Source organism: Dendrobates tinctorius, unplaced genomic scaffold (assembly GCF_039654945.1).
Source record: "Dendrobates tinctorius isolate UK_male_01 unplaced genomic scaffold, ASM3965494v1 ptg000216l, whole genome shotgun sequence".
NCBI lineage: Eukaryota > Metazoa > Chordata > Amphibia > Anura > Dendrobatidae > Dendrobates > Dendrobates tinctorius.
In genome coordinates, this window is record NW_027361883.1 from 4,672,501 (window position 1) to 4,695,505 (window position 23,005).

The window sequence follows — 23,005 nt, forward strand, 5'->3', positions numbered from 1 at the left end:
GGATGGAGGATAATTATAATTTGCTATAAGTAACCACAGTTAGTTACTATGCCCGGGCAGCGCCGGGCTCTTCAGCTAGTTATCTATATATCTATTATCTATCTATCTATCATCTATCTATTATCTATCTATTATCATCTATCTATTATCTATCCATCTATCTATCTATCCATCCATTTATCTTCTCCCTTCTTACACCATATGTCCGCCACGGCCACGATTAGGCAGGGTAAAGTCGGACTTGAGGCTCCTTTGTCAGCACATGGAGGTTCTTCTCTGCTCCACCAGACGGGCATTAATGGGGCATTATTCTCCCGGCTAATGGTGATTATATGTGACAGGAACTGTGAAATTTGGGTGGGTGTGTGCATCGGGGTCAGGTTGAAAGACTTTTTCTTTCCTTTACAGAATTGGCAATCACTCACAACAGCTTTTTACTTTACCTTCCTTAAAAAAAACAGCCCACCCACACACTCCATCTTTCCAAGGAATAAAGCAGAACATTTTTTTTGTTCATTTTTATATTACCCAACTCGATCATCAATTACTAGAATTCAGTCTTCTCTATTTTATGTTTTGTATCACAAAATTGTGTTGTTTTTATTATTGCGGTATAGAATTGTTTCGTAAGAAATGTAATTTCCTCCACACAATGAGCCCGAGAAACAAGAGGACACACCACCGAGAAAGAAGAAAAGGAAAAGATGAGAACTAAGAAAAAAAAACAAACAACCAAGAAACAAGAGAAGGACAAACAGCCAAGAAAGAAGAAAAGACGAGAAAGAAGAAAAATCAATCAATCTAGAAATAAGAGGACAAATAAAAAGCAGAAAAGGAAACACAATCTGAGAAAGAAGAAAAAGAAAAATATCCAAGGAGAAAGAAAAGGAAAAGAATAGAAAGAAGAAACAAAAACAGAGAAACAAGAGAAGAATAAACAACTGAGAAAGAAGAAAAGGGAAAAAGAAACTGAGAAAAAAATGAGAAACGAAAAACAACCAAGAAAGAAGAAAAGGGAAAGAACTGAGAAAACAAGAAGAAAAAAGAATTGCAAAAAAACAAAAGAAGGCAAAAACGAGAATGAAGTAAAGGAAAAACAATCAAGAAAACTGAAAAGGACAAGCAATCAAGAAGAGAGAAAAAAACAACCAAGAAACAAGTGATGGACAAACAACTGAGAAAGAAGAAAAGGAAAACCAAAGCGAGACAGAAGAAAAAGATAAAATAAGAAAGGAGAAAAAGAAATCAAGAAACAAAGTGGACAGGTAACGGAGGAAAAAAAGAAAAACAATTAATTGAGAAAAGAAAAGTTGAAAAACCAACCAAGCAAAGAAAAGAAGGAATAACAGTTGAGAACGAAAAAGAAAAAACTATTGAAAAAAAATAACAAGGAATGATAAAAGGAAAAACAGTTGGGAAAGAATAAAACAAAAAAAAATCAAAGAAAAAAAGAACATTCATCCATGAAAAAAAGGAAAAACATCCAGGAAAGAAGAGAAAGGACAAACAACCGAGAAAGAAGAAAAAGGACAAAAAACAAGAAAGAAGAAAAAGGACAAACAACCAAGAAAGAAGAGAAAGGACAAACAGCCAAGAAAGAAGTGAAAGGACAAACAACCAAGAAAGAAGAGAAAGGACAAACAACCGAGAAAGATGAGAAAGGACAAACAACCAAGAAAGAAGAGAAACGACAAACAACCAAGAAAGTACAGAAAGTACAAACAACCAAGAAAGAGAAAGGACAAACAACCAAGAAAGTAGAGAAAGGACAAACAACCAAAAAAGTAGAGAAAGGACAAACAACTGAGAAAGAAGAGAAAGGACAAACAGCCGAGAAAGATGAGAAAGGAAAAACAACCAAGAAAGAAGAAAAAGGACAAACAACCAAGAAAGAAGAGAAAGGACAAACAACCAAGAAAGATGAGAAAGGACAAACAACCAAGAAAGAAGAAAAAGGAGAAACAACCGAGAAAGAAGAGAAAGGAAAAACAACCGAGAAAGAAGAGAAAGGACAAACAAAAGAGAAAGAAGCGAAAGGACAAACAACCGAGAAAGAAGAGAAAGGACAAACAACCAAGAAAGAAGAGAAAGGACAAACAACCGAGAAAGAAGAGAAAGGACAAACAATCGAGAAAGATGAGAAAGGAAAAACAACCGAGAAAGAAGAGAAAGGACAAACAACCAAGAAAGAAGAGAAAGGACAAACAACCGAGAAAGAAGAGAAAGGAAAAACAACCGAGAAACAAGAAAAAGGAAAAACAACCGAGAAACAAGAAAAAGGAAAAACAACCGAGAAAGAAAAATGGACCAAAAATTCACAGGAAATGTAAAAATTGTAACATTTCTAAGATTTTACAATGTTACATGCGTTCAACGCCTCAGACAGCAAAATTATTTTTTTCTTTTTAAAATACTTTTCGAGTTTTACACATTCCCTGAGAAGTCCTGTGACTTTCTAGTAGAACTGGCTTACACGCTGTTTCGTTTGTCAGAGCTCTGCTTGCTGTCAGTGAATGATCAGAGCTGACTGATACATTGTAGCAAACTACCTGCGACACTTCTGCTGCTGTTGTTCTTTAGCATTGTCTGTGCTGGATGTATTTGTAGCCACTTCTCCTTTAAGAGCAGAACTAGATTGTCTGATCCTGAGGCTCTAAGTGGAAGGAAAGCAAATGTGCACATAGCCTAACAGCGGCAGCGACGAGACACACTGAGCCGCAGTCACTTCAGCAGTTTGCACCTTTTTTTCTATAATTCTTGGCGTTTTTCACTCTTTTCATTGACGCCTTATTCTTCTTTTAATTTCTTTCTCATTTTCTAAAAATTTTATTTAAAAAAAAAAATAAAATGAATAATAAAATATATTTAGAAATCAGAACGTGATGTAAAATATCATACAAATAAAAATCCCCTCTGTGACTAGACTCACCAAGGTGAATGGGATTGGGGAGAGAAGCCGCGATACAGGGGGTGAATCGTTATTATAAATGGCCGGAGACATGTCTGACCATCTATTATCCTTTATTTCCAGGCTACCGGACGGTGTGTGGTGTGAACGGGCCCCTGGTGGTGCTGGATAATGTAAAGGTACGAAGACGCTGCGGATGGGAGGGTAATGGAGAACACGGGAAGTGTACACGAGGGCAGCCGTGCGCTGTGACTACAGAACCATCATCTGGCTACTGGCGGAGCACAACGGCCACCAGTCAGGATGAAGAGTGCAGGGGGAAGAGCCACCAAATCCATGAAGGCGCTCGGCCCTTATAGTTTGACGCTTCCTTCAGCCGAACAACACCGCAAGTAATGATGTCATGTACAGAAGCCGCAGTCATAGATAGATAGATAATAGATAATATATGGATAGATAATTGATAAAAGATAGATAGATATATAGATAATAGATAGATAGATAGATAAATAGATAATAGATAATATATGGATAGATAATAGATGATAGATAGATAAATAGATTATAGATAGATAAATAGATTATAGATAGATAATAGATAATCGATAGATAGACAGATAGATAGATAATAGATAGATAGATGACAGATAGATAATAGATAGCTATATATAATAGACATATAATAGATAGATAATATATAGATAGATAATAGATAGATGATAGATAAATAGATAATAGATAATATATGGATAGATAATAGATAGATGATAGATAATAGATAGATAATAGATAGATAGATAATAGACATATAATAGATAGATAATATATAGATAGATAACACATAGATAATAGATAGATAATAGATATATAGATAATAGATTATAGATAGATAAAAGAGAGATAGATAGATAGATAGACAGATGATAGATAGATAGATAGATAGATAGATACCGTAATAGAAATCTCCTTGATCTTCATGTGTTGTTTGGAGATCTCCTTGGCCTTCATGGTGTTGTTTGGAGATCTCCTTGGTCTTCATGATGTTGTTTGGAGATCTCCTTGGTCTTCATGGTGTTGTTTGGAGATCTCCATGGTCTTCATGATGTTGTTTGGATATCTCCTTGGTCTTCATGGTGTTGTTTGGAGATCTTCTTGATCTTCATGGTGTTGTTTGGAGATCTCCATGGTCTTCATGATGTTGTTTGGATATCTTCTTGGTCTTCATGGTGTTGTTTGGAAATCTCCTGTGCCTTCATGGTGTTGTTTGGAGATCTCCTTGATCTTCATGGTGTTGTTTGGAGATCTTCTTGATCTTCATGGTGTTGTTTGGAGATCTCCTTGGTCTTCATGATGTTGTTTGGAGATCTCCTTGGTCTTCATGGTGTTGTTTGGAGATCTCCTAGGTCCTCATGGTGGTGTTTGGAGATCTCCTTGGTCTTAATAGAGGTGTTTGGAGATCTCTTTGGTCTTCATAGTGATTGGTTAGTTGTGCCTCTTGTTAATGGTGTTGCAGCCTCTGTGGATTTTCAGAGAAGGTAAAGTGTATATACTGACAGACATGTGACACTTAGATCGCATGAAGGGAATTGCTTGCACCAGAAATATTTAGGGGCTTCATAGCAAAAGGAGTGAATACATACGCATATGCCAGTTTTTAGCTATTTGAGCCCATAAATGTAATCTATGACTATATTTTTCGCACTACACCAACGTACACTATTTAGTCCTGATCACATCACTCAGATATCTGATTATAAAATCATTTACACACAGGTGTAATGTAAAAAAAAAATAATAGGTAAAAATTCAAGAGGATGAATACTTTATACTAGACATTGCACCAAAAAATTGCAACATTTTGATGAGTTTTCCCTGAGAATTCTGCTTGGTGGCCTCCCGTGGATTGTGCCTCCCGTGGATTGTTCAGAACTCACGGGGATGTTCTTATTCCGGCTCTGACTTGTTACAGATCAGTTACACAGCGGCCATATTACTGTATGGGATCTCGCACAAATACATAGGACAGAACATTGCTTCCTCCTCCATTCATTGCCGGTGCGGCCTACTCGGCGGGGGCTGCACTTTCTCCTTCATTGCTTGCAGTCGATGCACAGAATTCGCACCCTTGGGTGGGTGACATTGGGGGGGTCACTTTCCCTGGGTCAGGCTAGGTCGAGTGCTTCTGTATAGTAAACAGTACAAGCTGCACAATCAGCCTGTTATGGGTGAACACAAGCCGTGTCCTGCGGCAGCGGAGGACGGGCTGTGTACACTGATCACATTGCACAATGAGGTGTGTGCATGAGCAACAATACAGCGAGGGCCGGGCGGGTCACCGGGAGTGGGGGGCAAATGTATGTCCGGAGTCTCTGCAGACCTGTAAGCTGGGGGGCATTGCCCTTCTATGTATGCAGTATATACATACAGTACAGTATACACTACACATACAGCACACATACATCACATATAGAGCACACATACAGAACACATACAGCACACGTATAGCACATACAATTCTGCTCAAAAGTTTACATAGCCCAGCAGAATTTTTGCTTTCTTGGCCTTTTTTCAGAGAATATGAATGGTAACACCAAAACTTTTTCTCCACTCATGGTTAGTGTTTGGGTGAAGCCATTTATTGTCAGACTACTGTGTTTTCTCTTTTTAAATCATAATGACAACCCAAAACATCCAAATGACCCTGATCAAAAGTTCACACACCCCATTTCTTAATACCGTGTACAATGTATTGGCCCCTCTAACATCAATGACAGCTTGAAGTCTTTTGTGGTAGTTGTGGATGAGGTTCTTTATTTTCTCAGATGGTAAAGCTGCCCACTCTTCTTGGAACAAAGCCTCCAGTTCCTGTATATTCCTGGGCTGTCTAGCATGCACTGTGCGCTTGAGCTATCCCCAGATTGGCTCAATGATATTGAGGTCAGGAGACTGAGATGGACACTCCAGAAACTTCACTTTGTTTTACTGTAGCCAATGAGAGCGGAACGCACTAAATATAAAGTAATAGAAAGTGCGTTCGCCGCCCGGGGTCCACCGTGCAGAGGTGTTAAACTGCTGCTATATAATGGCAGATGCACAATATGGTGGTATATCGCACATGGGTTGAACGTCACCCGGTGTGCACTGGGCGTATTCTGTTATATTCAGAGGTCTCAGTGGTGTGCACGCATGGTATATGGTCACAGGACTCGGGCCCAAGACACAGGGTTGGTGTCCGTCTAGACCTACCGTGCGTGCGGCGTCGCTACCGCGGACGCCCACAAGTGCTGCTGACCGCAGCGCGGCAACTGAGATCATTCAGTGGGGTTGTATGGCTAACGGTCTATGTTGTAACTTGACAACTCTTGTCACCCCAGTAAAATCTGTGTCAGTGTCGTCTGTCGATCTGGAAGGTATTCCGGAGTACCCGAAAGATTTTGAAGACGTATTTTCTGAAAGTGAGGCTGAGGCGCTACCACCACATAGACCCTTTGATTGTGCCATTAATCTAGTCCCTGGAGCCAAGTTACCCAAGGCTCGCCTGTTCAATTTGTCCGGGCCCGAACGTCTAGCCATGAAGGAGTACATTACCGAGAGTCTCTGCAAAGGGCATATTAGGCCTTCTGTTTCACCTGTGGCAGCGGGCTTCTTTTTTGTTAAGAAAAAAGATGGTGGTTTGCGGCTGTGCCTCGACTTTCGGGAATTAAACAAAATTACTGTGAAAAATGCATACCCTCTCCCCCTAATTCCTGATCTATGTAACCAACTCACCAGGGCCAAGTGGTTCTCTAAACTGGATTTACGTGGGGCGTATAACCTTATAAGAGTCCGGGAAGGGGACGAATGGAAAACAGCATTCCTGATGACTGAAGGGCTGTTCGAAAACTTGGTTATGCCCTTTGGTCTCACCAACGCTCCTGTTGTTTTTCAGAATTTTATTAATGCAATTTTCTCTGATTTAATTGGTCGTTTTGTGGTCATCTATTTGGATGACATTCTGGTGCACTCAGTGGACAGTCAATCTCACTTGCACCATTTGCGGATAGTTTTCATGAGACTGAGGGAGAATCATTTGTATGCCAAGTTGGAAAAATGCTCATTTTTCATGCAAGAAGTATCCTTTCTGGGGTTGATTGTGTCAGGGGAGGGGTTCCGCATGGATCCTAAGAAGGTCCAGGCTGCTACGGAGTGGGTGCGGCCTCATGACTTGAAAGGGTTGCAGCGATTTTTGGGCTTTGTCAACTTTTATAGGAAATTTATTAAGGGCTTCTCGCAGGTGGTAAAGCCTCTAACGGACCTCACTCTCAAGGGAGCTGATGTAAAAAATTGGTCTGTAACTGCAAAAAATTCTTTCATGACATTAAAAAAGTGCTTTTCTTCAGCCCCTGTATTGGTACAACCCGACCCGTCAAGACCTTTTGTCGTGGAGGTTGACGCCTCGGAAGTAGGGGTGGGGGAAGTTTTGTCTCAGGGCCCTCCTACCCTTACTAATCTGAGGCCTTGCGCCTTCTTCTCTAAAAAATTTTCCTCTGCCGAGAGAAATTACGATGTCGGCAATAGAGAGTTGTTGGCGGTAAAGTTGGCTTTTGAAGAATGGAGGCATTTCCTGGAGGGGGCTGTTCTTCCCATTACAGTCATCACTGATCACAAAAATTTGGCCTATATCGAGTCTGCCAAGAGGTTGACCCCCAAACAGGCTCGGTGGGCGCTTTTTTTTCTTGATTTCAGTTTACCATCACATTCCGCCCAGGATCTAAAAACATCAAGGCTGATGCCTTATCCCGAAGCTTTGATTCGGTGTCCCCTCCAGAACCTCCCTCCTCCATTCTTCAGCCAGGAGTAGTGTTGGCCGAAATCTCATCTGAGTTACAGAGAGGGATTTTGGAGGCCCAAGCTCGGGCTCCTGGTGGTAAACCCCCGGGTAAATTGTTTGTACCGGAACATTTCCGTCTCGGACTTATGCAGGAATTTCACGATTCTGTGTTGAGTGCTCATCCTGGGATTGCAGCTACCCGGGGGGGCAATTGCCAGGGATTTCTGGTGGCCCTCTATGGTAACAGATATTAAAAAGTTTGTGACTGCATGTGGGGTGTGCGCTCGTTCTAAAAGTTCTCAGGTCCGGCCGGCCGGGAAATTGGTGCCTTTGCCAATTCCAGACAGACCATGGACACATTTGTCCATGGATTTTATCACAAATCTTCCTCCTTCCAGGGGCAACTCGGTGATATGGGTGGTGGTGGATAGGTTTTCAAAACAAGCTCACTTTGTACCTCTTCCCGCGTTACCATCTGCTGAAACCCTTGCCCGCTTATTTATGCAGCATATAATTAGGTTGCATGCAGTGCCTATGAATGTGGTGTCAGACAGAGGGGTACAGTTTGTAGCCAGGTTCTGGAGGGCTTTTTGCAAAAAGCTGGGGATTTCGTTGTCCTTCTCCTCTGCCTACTACCCAGAGTCTAATGGACAGACGGAGCGCACGAACCATTCGTTGGAGCAGATTCTGAGATGCTTGGCCTCTTCCAGGCAGGAGGACTGGTGTGAGGTATTGCCCATGGCAGAGTTTGCATTCAACGGTCGTGTGAGTCAATCTACAGGGAAGTCTCCCTTTCAGGTCAACTATGGGTTTAACCCACATTTTGGAGAGTTTTCCCGCATGGATTCAGGTTGTCCTGGTGCTGAGGATGTGACACAACATCTTAGAATCCTTTGGAAGGAGGTTCAGAGGAATATTTCCAAGGCCCAGGAAAACTATATGCGGTTTGCTGACAGGAGGAGGGGGCCAGGTCCAGCATTTGCAGAAGGGGAGAAGGTGTGGCTATCCTCCCGCAATATCAAGCTTAAGATACCATCTATAAAGCTGGGCCCCAAGTTTATTGGCCCATACAAAGTTGTGGAGGTTGTTAACCCAGTAGCCTACCGACTGCAGCTGCCCACCTCCTTTAAAATTTCTGATGTCTTCCACAGGTCCCTGTTAAAGCCTGTGGGGACGGTGAGAGAGGATCCCTCATCAAATGCTCCGCCAGTGCTGGTAGAGGGGCAGCTGGAGTCTGAAGTAGGGTGCATTGTTGACTCCCGGTGGGTGCACTGGAGACTCCAGTATCTGATACTCTGGAAGGGGTACTCTCTGGAGGATCGGTCATGGGTTCCGGCCAGTTCGGTGCATGCCGATCGTCTGATGCGGGCTTTCCACGCCAGATACCCAGACAAGCCTGGGGGTCCAGTGGCCCCCCGTTAAGAGGGGGGTACTGTCATGGTTTGAACAGGGTTCTTGCCCTGCACTCACAGGGTTAAGTGTTCATGGCCTCTTTCTGGATCTGGGAGGTATTTATACTCCCTCTTTACCAGGATTATCTGTCAGCTATACTGTTGTTCTGGTGTGTCTGTCCCCTGGTGTGCGTGTATTCTGCATTGCTTGTTTGCTTCCCATGTATGACCCGGCCTGTCCCCTCACTCTGTACTCCGTCTCTCGCTTTGGTACTATTGTCTTCTCCGGTTCTGACCTCCTGGCTTGGCTATCGTTACTCCGTTACAGTTTGTCAACAGGGTACAGGGTACAGTCTATTGCCCGTTCTGGTTTTTTGACCTATTGCTACGTCCTGACTATCCATTCTGTCTAACCCTTTGGTACTGTATTGCTATCTTGTGCTTTGACCCTGGCTTCATCTGGTTTCTGTCTCTGTCTATGCCCCTTGGTAACATTGTCCCACAGTTACCTTTCTAGGAGTTTCCCTGCAGCTCCTAGCTCTGTGGAGCTTAGGCCACGCCCCCAGCAGTCATGTGCTTCAGGTCTTGATACTCTGAAGCACGCATCATCACCGATGCTGCCCGCTCCACAGGTATCTTTGAGCACTGTCTTTGTACTCAGGACACCCGCACTGGCTCAGTGAGCAAGTGCAGTGCAGGGCTCCTGACAATATGGAGTACTGGGTGATGACTATAATACTATATGGAGGGCTATGTGGTGACCGTAATATACGTAATGTAGGGAGCACTATTTAGAACTTGTAATACTGTATGGAAAACTATGTGGTGCACATAATGTTTCGGGCTTGCGGAACGCACCAAATAATAAAGATGGAATAAGGTGCGTTTGCAGCGCGGGGTCCACCGTGCAGAGATGGTAAACTGTTGCTCGGTAATGGTGGAGAACTAAGTGAACACCGGCGGGATATCCGCTGACCCGGTGTGCACCGGAGCGGACAGTTACCTCACAGAGCCGCTGAAACAAATTCCGGAGCCTGTTAATACTCACAGGGCTCGGCTGGGTGAGCACTAGCTAACGGTCACAGAACTCTGCCCTAGAGACTCAGGGCTAGAGTCCCTCTAGACCACTAGTGTTTGGCACCGCAGCTGCAGCAAGAGAACCGATAAATATTAATTGCACCAAGTGCAAACTGCACCGCTCCGGCGGACGCCAATAACCACCCAGAGCAGGGAGGAAAGCGCTTAACTAGCGCACGGCGCCGCTGTAAGGAACGCTGCTGCTCGTGCAGTGCAGAGGTGCCTTGTGCTGGATGGCACTATATGGCGCTAACGCTCGTGTGGACAGCGGGATGCTCTGTGGCACATAGACTATGCCACTACTGGCGCGGACTCCGACTCTGCAACCCCTATACCATACACAACCAAAGGGAGGAGATCATAATGAGTCAAGTCACCAGTCTCATGCACCCATCTTCACACACTCAACTTCCCATAACAGTCTATACTAGCGCATGGCCGAGTGTTCTGCCGGCACTCCCACTGCATAAAGGCCTAAATCCTGCCGCCCCCAGCTGGTGTCCAGAGAATCCTCCGACCGTTTGAGATACACAGTGAGTGCCCCTTCTGAGACTTGTGGTTCTACCAGCGCTATTTACAGTGAGTACACTACAACCCAGACTATTGACAGTAATATTCATTTAAGTGCACCCACGGTTCTACTTTGCGCGCCAACATCCGCGGCAACTGGGCCCCAACATTTGGACTGAGTTAATACAAAAGAGGGGGAACCTGCTATGTTATATTTGCAGGGTCGGAGTAGAAGTGGACTGTGATGTGTATATGACTTTTATAGAGCACCGTTAATTGTATTGTATGCTATTCCTTTAAACCCACCTCAATTCTGCTGCATTGCAATAAATCTGTTAAATGGTTTTACTCCTGTTCCCTGAGTGTGTGTACTGGGCTGTGGCAGGGGTTTCACGAATCAGCCTCTGTTCTTCTGGAGCCCCAGAGACAGAGCTCCAATCTAGATTCGGGTGGAGGCACAGCGCCCTAGAGAGGTGATACTCCCCATAACACCCAGTGTACCGTGGTAACCCTAAAGGGGTGTTACATGTATGTAGGACTATGTGTTGCCCATAATAGTGTATGGAGGACTATGTGGTGCCCATAATACTGTATGGGGAACTATTCGGTGCCCATAATACTGTAAGGAGGACTATGTAGAGTCCATAATACTGTAAGGAGGACTATGTGGTGTCCATAATACTGTATGGAGGACTATGTGGTGCTGATAATACTGTATGGAGGACTTTGTGTTGCTCATTATACTGTATGGAGGACTATGTGGTGCCCATAATACTGTATGAGGAACTATTCGGTGCCCATAATACTGTAAGGAGGACTATGTGGAGTCCATAATACTGTAAGGAGGACTATGTGGTGTCCATAATACTGTAAGGAGGACTATGTGGTGCCCATAATACTGTAAGGAGGACTATGTGGTGTCCATAATACTGTATCGAGGACTATGTGGTGCCCATAATACTGTAAGGAGGACTATTCGGTGCCCATAATACTGTAAGGAGGACTATGTGGTGTCCATAATACTGTAAGGAGGACTATGTGGTGCCCATAATACTGTAAGGAGGACTATGTGGTGTCCATAATACTGTATCGAGGACTATGTGGTGCCCATAATACTGTAAGGAGGACTATGTGGTGTCCATAATACTGTATCGAGGACTATGTGGTGCCCATAATACTGTAAGGAGGACTATTCGGTGCCCATAATACTGTAAGGAGGACTGTGTGGAGTCCATAATTCTGTAAGGAGGACTATGTGGTGTCCATAATACTGTAAGGAGGACTATGTGGTGTCCATAATACTGTAAGGAGGACTATGTGGTGCCCATAATACTGTAAGGAGGACTATGTGGTGTCCATAATACTGTATGGAGGACTAACCTGTGCGGTTTCTGATCTATTGTAGAATTTACAATAGATATCGCTCTTGAAATGTAAGAAGTAAGTGAAATTTTTGCCATTGTTCTATATGTAGATTTCTTATCTGTGAATCGTGCTATGTGTTAAAGGGTCCCACTGAGACTCTTTCACCTGGGGCCCACGAGAACCTGAGCTGGCTCTGGTCTTACAGCGCACACACACTGCACTCACACAGCTGTCATACAGAACACGTACATTGCCCTATAATCACACATAGGACTCGTACACTACATCCACCACACGCGGTGACAGTGCAGCTCCATCTTCATAAGAGCACCGTGATTCCACAGCAGCTTTGTTTCCTGCTGCTCTTCATACATAGTGTCACATGATGAAGGCCGCCGCTCATACCTTCTCTCCAACAATCCTTACGTGAAGCAAATACTTACTCACTTACATAGCGCCAATAATTGTAGTTCTTGGTGGGATTGGGTCCCAGGACTCTGGCGATGTAAGCATGCAGTATTAACCACAGCTGTGAGCCTTTGTGCTCCACAAGATTTATAGCCGCCTTGTCTTCCAAAACAGTACAGATCTTCAATTTTACAAAGAGAATGGGCTCCTATATCCACTTACAGAGGTTGGGGAATGCTGGGCCTTGTAGTTCTCCTATGGGTCACCATTCTAATGGCGTAATGTGGAGACCACTTTTCAGAGCTGGTGATCGCCTTCATAGAGCTCCCTCTATTGGCACATTGTGGCATTGCAGGCTTCATCATAAGGGCGGTGCCTGGTTTATCATTTTACTTTTGTAAAAAATTGATTCATTTATTGTAGACAACACAAGACCGCTGAGACCCAAACCAGCCACCAGGAGCTCCCATGCAACGACTGACACCACAACCATCAACTTGAAAACCTTTACTTTTATTTAACATCAGTAAACCAGACTAAGGCTAATTTCACACTAGCGTTCTTTGCGCTGCTCCTCGTGTGCATATCAAGCGCATGCAAAAAACGCATCATGTATTTTGCATGCGTTTGCTGTTTTTTGCACATGCGATTTAACCAGTTTGTCACCATGTTAACACAAAAAAAGCATGCGATTTTAAACGCATGCGTGCGCATGTCCTAGCGCACGCGTGCGTTCCCATAGACTGTAATGCTGTGTTTTTGCGCATTCCGTGCGCATGTATTTTTTTTACACACTACAAAAACGCATGTGCATGAAAATGCATACGAACGCGTGCATGCGCTAGACCATGCGCACCCATGTTAAATATAGGGGAGCAAAGCGCATGCGCACGATAGCGTACGAGGTGCAGCACTAAAAAACGCAAGTGTGAAACCATCCTTAGATATCTTTTTTGGCAGGGGTTGGTCACAGCTTTAAACATACAGCCCGAGGGGCCTATAAACTTGCCATGAAGCACTCTGCCCCCCCGGTTCCCCAGGGACAAGTTTGCTTTTGAAAGGATACTTGGCACCATCAATCCACCAAGAAGGAGCAGGTCGCTGAATAACTGACTACCTCTTGAAGCTCATCAAGAGAATGCCAAGAGTGTGCAAAGCAGTAATCAAAGCCAAAGGTTGCTACTCTGAAGAACCTAGAATATAAGACATATTTTCAGTTGTTTCACACTTTAATTCTATAATTCCACATGTGGTAATTCATAGTTTTGATGCCTTCAGAGTGAATCTACAATTTTCATAGTGATGAAAATAAAGAAAACTCTTTGAATGAGAAGGTGTGTCCAAACTTTTGGTCTGTACTGTACATTGAAGGTTAGGCATTTTAGGACTATGAATCGAATCAAGTTGATGACCTGAAGGGATGAGGAAGTCAAATTATTTATGGATAAGATGACACTCATGTTGTCCTTCCAAACGACAATGCGTTTATTACGCAGAACGGGCCCCCATACAGTAACGGCCACAGTGATGGGGAAAAGCTCTAGCAGCGGTCAATTTTTTTCCAACTTGTACCAAGATTCCGGCCATCTTTCGGAACACCAGGAGTTACCGTAAATCACACCGAAACCAACGGAACAGGCGGCATCAGAATACAGAGAAATGTCGTGACTGGTTTGTTCAAGAGATTGGAAAGAGGTCATGCCATTATAATTATAACTAGGAAGTGTTTCCAGACCTTCAAATCATCATGAAGAGCAGGTAGGATACTGATCCTATGATGAGGCAGCCCGACTCCTCTAGTGGCCAAGGACAATCCCCTAGAAAAAATCCTGCCCATCAGCATAACGCGGCAAGCGAAAGCGAGGAGGCCCAACAATGACAGCATTTGTAAAAGGGTGACCTTTCTTACAGAACAAAAACCATTAACCAGCCCTATCAATTTTTCGATTTTGTCTAATGGCAAACGAAAAGTCATGGACACCGAATCAATCTCAATGCCTAGAAAGGATAGGGTAGTAACTGGACCTACCGTTTTATCCGGGGATAGGGGAACTCCAAATGTCTCCATCATTTGACAAAACTTTTCCAAAATGACTTGACAGGAATCGGAACCGTGGGGTCCGACGAAGAAAAAATTATCAAGATAGTGTGCAACCGCACGCGGTCCAGACTCCATTTTAACAACCCACTCCAGGAACGAGCTGAACAACTCAAAATAGTGGCATGAGATAGAGCATCCCATTGGCAGACAAGTATTATAATAGAACGCCCCGTCCACGAAACAGCCCAGAAGGTGGTGACTGTCACGGGGTCCTTCTCTGGTATCACACAATCAACAGAGCAAGCGAAGAGTGAACAATTCCAAGACCTTTATTCAGGCAAAAATACGAAAAGGTCCATATTCAGTCCACCACACAAAGGATAAGATAGTCCAGAATAAGAATGCAGTCCAGTAACAGGATAAAATGTCTAGGGAAACGAGATTCCAAAACTCTAGCACCAGAGGATAAAAATGGGTCCTTCTCTCTGAAATGCAGTCTTTACACGATCCTGTCCACACCGGAACTGACTTGCCCAGCTCCTGTTCTCTCTCCACCCCCTTCCTTGTCCAGGGAAAGTCAAACAAGTTGGGGTGGTTTCCAGGCCCCCCATAGCAGAACAAAGGGCCTTAGGGATTAATGCACTACAGGGGGTCATCAAGAGACAGATACAGTGAGGCTGTAGACTTACAATGTAATAAGAAAAACACTATGAAAATAACTGAAATAGAAAAATAGGAATATACAAAAAATGACATCCACATAGCATATCACACCATCACAGTGACAATCAAGGTGAACCGGGAGAAGACGAAAAGCTGACAATGTCAGATTTTGCCATTTAAAGCCCCAGTGCCAGCGTCCCTAACTAGCGCAACCAGTCGGTCAAAAGAGACATAAGAGACGGAGGAGTCCTCCTCTGGGATGCCGTCATTTACTGATGAACCTCTTGGGTGAGAGAGATGGTGTATTAAATTATATTTTCCTGGATCATTATTTTTGGGACCACACCCAGCGGGGAAATCCGCAGGATGTAAAAGGGGGGTGAAGAGAAAGGACCACGAAGTCTCCCCTGATCCACCTCTTTCTGAATTTTTTCAGACAAAATGTGGGGCAGATCACGGGCTGACCTCAGGTTCGTAGAAAAAGTAGGAGTATGGGACAATAATAATCTTTATTTTTATATAGCGCTAACATATTCCGCATGCGCTTTACAATTTGCACACATTATCATCACTGTCCCCAATGGGGCTCACAATCTAAATGGGATAAATTGAAAGGGATAAAGAAACCAAAGGTAGAACCACAACGTCTTTCTTATTGGGATACCTGTCGAGCCAAAGTCCCATCGCGGCTACGCTCACTGGGGTCCTTGGTCTCATGCGGACCGGGAGGTTTTGTTGCTGATTGCTTGGATGGGAGACGGGAGCATTTGGCTGCTGCGTGGGGGCCTCCACCAGCAGAGCACTCATGTTTATATTTATATAATCATTGAAGAGCCAGCACGTCCCGGGTCAGCGGAGAGCCACTGACCCTGATTTGGCATTGGGGTCAGTGGCCGTGGATTTTGCCTTTGAGCCATCATCAAGTGGAGCCATGAGTCTGTAGCCTTGACGCCCCATCCTAACTGGGGCTGGATGGCTAGACGACGATGACGAAATTCCTCGTCGTAACGCCACCACGCGCTCCCGCCATGGGCTTTATAAGAATTATAAATAGTGTCCATATAAATGAACATCTCTGAGCAACGTGTGGGGTGTTTTTGTCCCACGATACAACCCAGGACGAAGAAGGCTTGAAGCCAGCTGTTTATTGCTTTCGCTACTTTGGGTTTCCGTTCATAGGGGCGATCCGTAGGACGACGCTCTCTATCGATGGTATGCTGATCAGGAGAGACTAATGTCCAAATATCGACATAGTCATTTGGGTGGGAGAGAAGTTGTATTACATTTTATTTAAAATTTCAGGTTCCAGATGGGAACCCAGGGGAGTAACACCGCAATAAAACGTCTTTATGGATATCAGGGCGTGGAGGGTCCCGAACGGGAACATTGTTGCTAAGCAGACATGGGTTTACTAGTATTTTATTGCCATGGTCTAGGAATGTTTTTAAGGCTTCCATCAGTCCCTTTGGGTCTCCCATCCCACTCCATGCACCCGCATACTGGTACTCACCACAGACTTGAGGCATTGGATCCGACGGGTTGATAGATTCAGAGTTACTGCGATGAGATGCAGCAGTATGATGAGAGTCACGATGGCTAGGCCTGCGTGACGACACAGACGCATCTGTTGATTCAGCTACTAAAGGTGGTCCAGGTGGGCCCCCAGACGAAGGCAAAGGCCGAAACGCGCGTTGGGGTGGGTGCGCACACCCCCCTGGACCACCTTTAGTAGCTGAGCCTGGTTGGATATACAGGTAATATTGTTCATGAGCCCACATTTTGTATTAGCATAATAGCGATTATTTATAGATGTGGGGTGGACTCTTTTGCACTAGCCATTGTTACCCGTGATTTTTTGGCTCTCTTCTCAGCAATTGAGACATTTTCTCTGTTTAAGAAATATATACCATAGCTCTTATGGGTGTCCCTTTCAGGGGGAGGGGCGTTCACATTTCTGTCCATCATTCCCTTATGATTTCTTCCTGTGTTCTGTGTGTAATGATTTTTCGTATGAAATTTTAATAATAAAATATTTGCATTATTTATACAAAAATCTCTTGGACTAGTACACTTTTTTGTGTTTTTTTTGCATATAGCTTTTGGTGTGTCCAGTAAAATGTTCCATCACACTGATTTTTCTTCGGAAATGAATAACATCATGTGTGCACGCTGGTGGATTTCTTTATGTCCAAACCTGCATTTATTGGACCATGTGCAGGTAGAGCATGTGAGTGATCTGCATGGAGCTGCGCAGTGTGATCACCAGCCAAGGCGGCGGTGCAGAGGTCTGCAGTCTGTCCAGGCATTTTTATAAGTTTTCCCCATAGTCTCAGACTCCACCGCCAATAAAAAACTGCAACAATATCATTTGAAGTAAGTAGAACAGTGAGGATGGCAAAGCACCAATTAGTAATCTTATTAAATGGACTCTCTGGGAAAAGAAACAAAGCTTACAATTCAGCTACAGTTATACAACACTGCGCACAGATTAGCCAGAAACCAGCAAAGAAGAAAACAGCTTCAATGGCGGAAACCAAAGCGGTAGGTCCCAGAGGAAGAAGAAAACACTCCACTAACTACTAATTATAACACTGAAAAAGAAACTATAAACATATTACTAATATAATACTGCCCCTGTGTACAAGAATATAACTACCATAATACTGCCCCTGTGTACAAGAATATAACAACTATAATACTGCCTCCTATGTACAAGAATATAACAACTATAATACTGCTCCTATGTACAAGAATATAACTACTATAATACTGCCCCCTATGTACAAGAATATAGCTACTATAATACTGCCTCCTATGTACAAGAATATAGCTACTATAATACTGCCCCTATGTACAAGAATATAACTACTATAATACTGCTCCCTATGTACAAGAATATAACTACTATAATACTGCCCCCTATGTACAAGAATATAACTACTATAATACTGCTCCCTATGTACAAGAATATAGCTACTATAATACTGCCCCCTATGTACAAGAATATAACTACTATAATACTGCTCCCTATGTACAAGAATATAACTACTATAATACTGCCCCCTATGTACAAGAATATAGCTACTATAATACTGCCTCCTATGTACAAGAATATAACAACTATAATACTGCCCCCTATGTACAAGAATATAACTACAATAATACTGCTCCCTATGTACAAGAATATAGCTACTATAATACTGCCCCCTATGTACAAGAATATAACTACTATAATACTGCTCCCTATGTACAAGAATATAACTACTATAATACTGCCCCTATGTACAAGAATATAACTACTATAATACTGCCCACTATGTACAAGAATATAACTACTATAATACTGCTCCCTATGTACAAGAATATAACTACTATAATAATGCCCCCTATGTACAAGAATATAACTACTATAATATTGCCCCTATGTACAAGAATATAACTACTATAATACTGTCCCTATGTACAAGAATATAACTACTATAATACTGCCCCCTATGTACAAGAATATAACTACTATAATACTGCTACTATATACAAGAATATAACTACTATAATACTGCTCCTATATACAAGAATATAACTACTATAATACTGCTCCCTATGTACAAGAATATAACTACTATAATACTGCTCCTATGTACAAGAATATAACTACTATAATACTGCTCCTATGTACAAGAATATAACTACTATAATACTGCTCCTATGTACAAGAATATAACTACTATAATACTACTCCTATGTACAAGAATATAACTACTATAATACTGCCTCCTATGTACAAGAATATAACTACTATAATACTGCCCCTATGTACAAGAATATAACAACTATAATACTGCCCCCTATGTACAAGAATATAACTACTATAATACTGCCCCCTATGTACAAGAATATAACTACTATAATACTGCCTCCTATGTACAAGAATATAACTACTATAATACTGCCCCTATGTACAAGAATATAACTACTATAATACTGCCTCCTATGTACAAGAATATAACTACTATAATACTGCCCCTATGTACAAGAATATAACAACTATAATACTGCCCCCTATGTACAAGAATATAACTACTATAATACTGCCCCCTATGTACAAGAATATAACTACTATAATACTGCCTCCTATGTACAAGAATATAACTACTATAATACTGCCCCCTATGTACAAGAATATAACTACTATAATACTGCCTCCTATGTACAAGAATATAACTACTATAATACTGCTCCTATGTACAAGAATATAACTACTATAATACTGCCTCCTATGTACAAGAATATAACTACTATAATACTGCCTCCTATGTACAAGAATATAACTACTATAATACTGCCCCTATGTACAAGAATATAACAACTATAATACTGCCCCCTATGTACAAGAATATAACTACTATAATACTGCCCCCTATGTACAAGAATATAACTACGATAATACTTCCCCCTATGTACAAGAATATAACTACTATAATACTGCCCCTATGTAGAAGAATATATCTACTATAATACTGCCCCCTATGTACAAGAATATAACTACTATAATACTGCCCCCCTATGTATAAGAATATATCTAATATAATACTGCCCACAAAGTACAAGAATATAACTACTATATTACTGCCTCCTATGTACAAGAATATAACTACTATAATACTGCCCCCTATGTACAAGAATATAACTACTATAATACTGCTCCTATGTACAAGAATATAACTACTATAATACTGCTCCTATGTACAAGAATATAACTACTATAATACTGCTCATATGTACAAGAATATAACTACTATAATACTGCTCATATGTACAAGAATATAACTACTATAATACTGCCCCTATGTATAAGAATATATCTAATATAATACTGCCCCCTATGTACAAGAATATAACTACTATAATACTGCTCCTATGTACAAGAATATAACTACTATAATACTGCCCCTATGTACAAGAATATAACTACTATAATACTGCCCCCTATGTACAAGAATATAACTACTATAATACTGCTCCTATGTACAAGAATATAACTACTATAATACTGCCCTTATGTACAAGAATATAACTACTATAATACTGCTCCTATGTACAATAATATAACTACTATAATACTGCCCCCTATGTACAAGAATATAACTACTATAATACTGCCCCTATGTATAAGAATATAACTACTATAATACTGCTCCTATGTACAAGAGTATAACTACTATAATACTGCCCCTATGTATAAGAATATAACTACTATAATACTGCTCCTATGTACAAGAGTATAACTACTGTAATACTGCCCCTATGTACAAGAATATAACTACTATAATACTGCTCCTATGTACAAGAGTATAACTACTATAATACTGCCCCTATGTACAAGAATATAACTACTATAATACTGCTCCTATGTACAAGAATATAACTACTATATTACTGCCCCTATGTACAAGAATATAACTACTATAATACTGCACCTATGTACAAGAATATAACTACTATAATACTGCCCCCTATGTACAAGAATATAACTACTATAATACTGCTCCTATGTACAAGAATATAACTACTATAATACTGCCTGTATGTACAAGAATATAACTACTATAATACTGCACCTATGTACAAGAATATAACTACTATAATACTGCCCCCTATGTACAAGAATATAACTACTATAATACTGCTCCTATGTACAAGAATATAACTACTATAATACTGCCTGTATGTACAAGAATATAACTACTATAATACTGCCCCTATGTACAGGAATGTAACTACTATAATACTGCCCCTATGTACAAGAATATAACTACTATAATACTGCCTGTATGTACAAGAATATAACTACTATAATACTGCACCTATGTACAAGAATATAACTACTATAATACTGCCCCCTATGTACAAGAATATAACTACTATAATACTGCTCCTATGTACAAGAATATAACTACTATAATACTGCCTGTATGTACAAGAATATAACTACTATAATACTGCCCCTATGTACAAGAATATAACTACTATAATACTGCCCCTATGTACAAGAATATAACTACTATAATACTGCCCCCTATGTACAAGAATATAACTACTATAATACTGCTATGTACAAGAATATAACTACTATAATACTGCCTGTATGTACAAGAATATAACTACTATAATACTGCACCTATGTACTAGAATATAACTACTATAATGCTGCCTGTATGTACAAGAATATAACTACTATAATACTGCCCTTATGTACAAGAATATAACTACTATAATACTGCTCCTATGTACAAGAATATAACTACTATAATACTGCTGCTATGTACAAGAATATAACTACTATAATACTGCCTGTATGTACAAGAATATAACTACTATAATACTGCCCTTATGTACAAGAATATAACTACTATAATACTGCTCCTATGTACAATAATATAACTACTATAATACTGCCCCCTATGTACAAGAATATAACTACTATAATACTGCCCCTATGTATAAGAATATAACTACTATAATACTGCTCCTATGTACAAGAATATAACTACTATAATACTGCCCCCTATGCACTAGAGTAATGCTTCTCTAAAAATGTTATTAATCATTATTGAAATGTTAATATAGGGTGTGCAGATCGCATGCGGCCATGTGCGATAATAGGCGGTGATGTCAGGAGGGGGCGCGGCAGGGGGCGGGGCTTATTGGCAGCTGTGCGCAGACGGGAGAAACACTAGTGTGATACTAGCCTAAAATCCATGCTCTCAGTTTTTATTTGTCATATTTATGATTCTGAACTTTATCCGAAATTTGTTTTAATAAGATTTGCATGTAAATTTGTATCATTTGCCAAAATGTAGTAACCGAAATGTCCAAAAAAGAATTGCCTAAACAAAACTAACAAGCTCATTAAGTAATATTAGACCTCCCTGTAGTACGTTCTTGCCTCATAAATATGTCCTAATCTGTTAATTACCACTTCTAATTCCCGCAGTTTCCTGCTCCAAGTGTTGACCATGGTGAAATCTTCTGATCTTTCTGGAGCAAGTAGTTTATAAATATGTCTCATAGAGAATGAGCCTGGTCTTTTTGGCACATCTTGCACTCGTACAGACACACTTTCTGTCTTAGATCTGCCCGCTGTCTTCTACAGATGGGAACACATTTGCTTGTAGCTCTTTGAAGCAAGCTTTGGAGACACACAGTGTGAATGACCACAGATGGAGAGTTGCTGTAGTTATTGTCCTTTGCTTTCTTGCAGTTTGCCCAGTATGCCGAGATTGTGAACTTCACCCTTCCTGATGGGACTGCGCGTAGTGGCCAAGTTTTGGAAGTTGTAGGATCTAAAGCCATTGTCCAGGTAAATGCTGATATTGATGTGGCATTATCCAATCATTGCTCTCCTTATCTTCATCTTTTATTTCCTATCTTTTTCTACGTCAAAAAATGTTTCTTCTCCTTGGTCTAATCTTAATGCTTTCTCTATACTGTTTTAGATTTACTAACTCTATATCCTCCTTACTATGTCTCCTTTAGTCCTATATATTCCCTGCTCCATCTCTGTTCTGCCCCACCAGCTCCATCTCCCCTCTGCTCCACAGGCTCCATCTCTCTTCTGCTCCACAGGCTCCATCTCTCTTCTGCTCCACAGGCTCCATCTCTCTCCTGCTTCACAAGCTCAATCTCTGTTCTACTCCGCCAGATCCCTATCTGTCCTGCTCCATCAGCTCATTATCTCCCCTGCTCCACCAGCTCTATCTCTCTCCTACTCCACCATCTCCATCTGTCCTGCTCTACCAGCTCCAAATCTCCCCTGCTCCACCAACTCCTTA

At 41.6% G+C, this 23,005-nt stretch overlaps 2 protein-coding genes across 2 annotated transcripts in view; both read left to right on the plus strand.

The window, feature by feature from the left end:
- The window catches only part of ATP6V1B1 (ATPase H+ transporting V1 subunit B1), a 128,295-nt gene that overhangs the window by 23,939 nt on the left and 81,351 nt on the right, over positions 1-23,005 (plus strand). The window contains exons 2-3 of the mRNA XM_073555084.1: positions 3,032-3,087; positions 22,435-22,533. Of these exons, the coding sequence (XP_073411185.1) occupies positions 3,032-3,087; positions 22,435-22,533 (155 nt within the window). The remainder of the gene's footprint in view (positions 1-3,031; positions 3,088-22,434; positions 22,534-23,005) is intronic.
- Positions 14-3,025, plus strand: LOC141058879 (uncharacterized). Its single transcript, XM_073555085.1, has one exon. It carries the CDS (start codon positions 1,464-1,466, stop codon positions 2,328-2,330), a length of 867 nt encoding a protein of 288 aa, XP_073411186.1. The 5' UTR covers positions 14-1,463; the 3' UTR covers positions 2,331-3,025.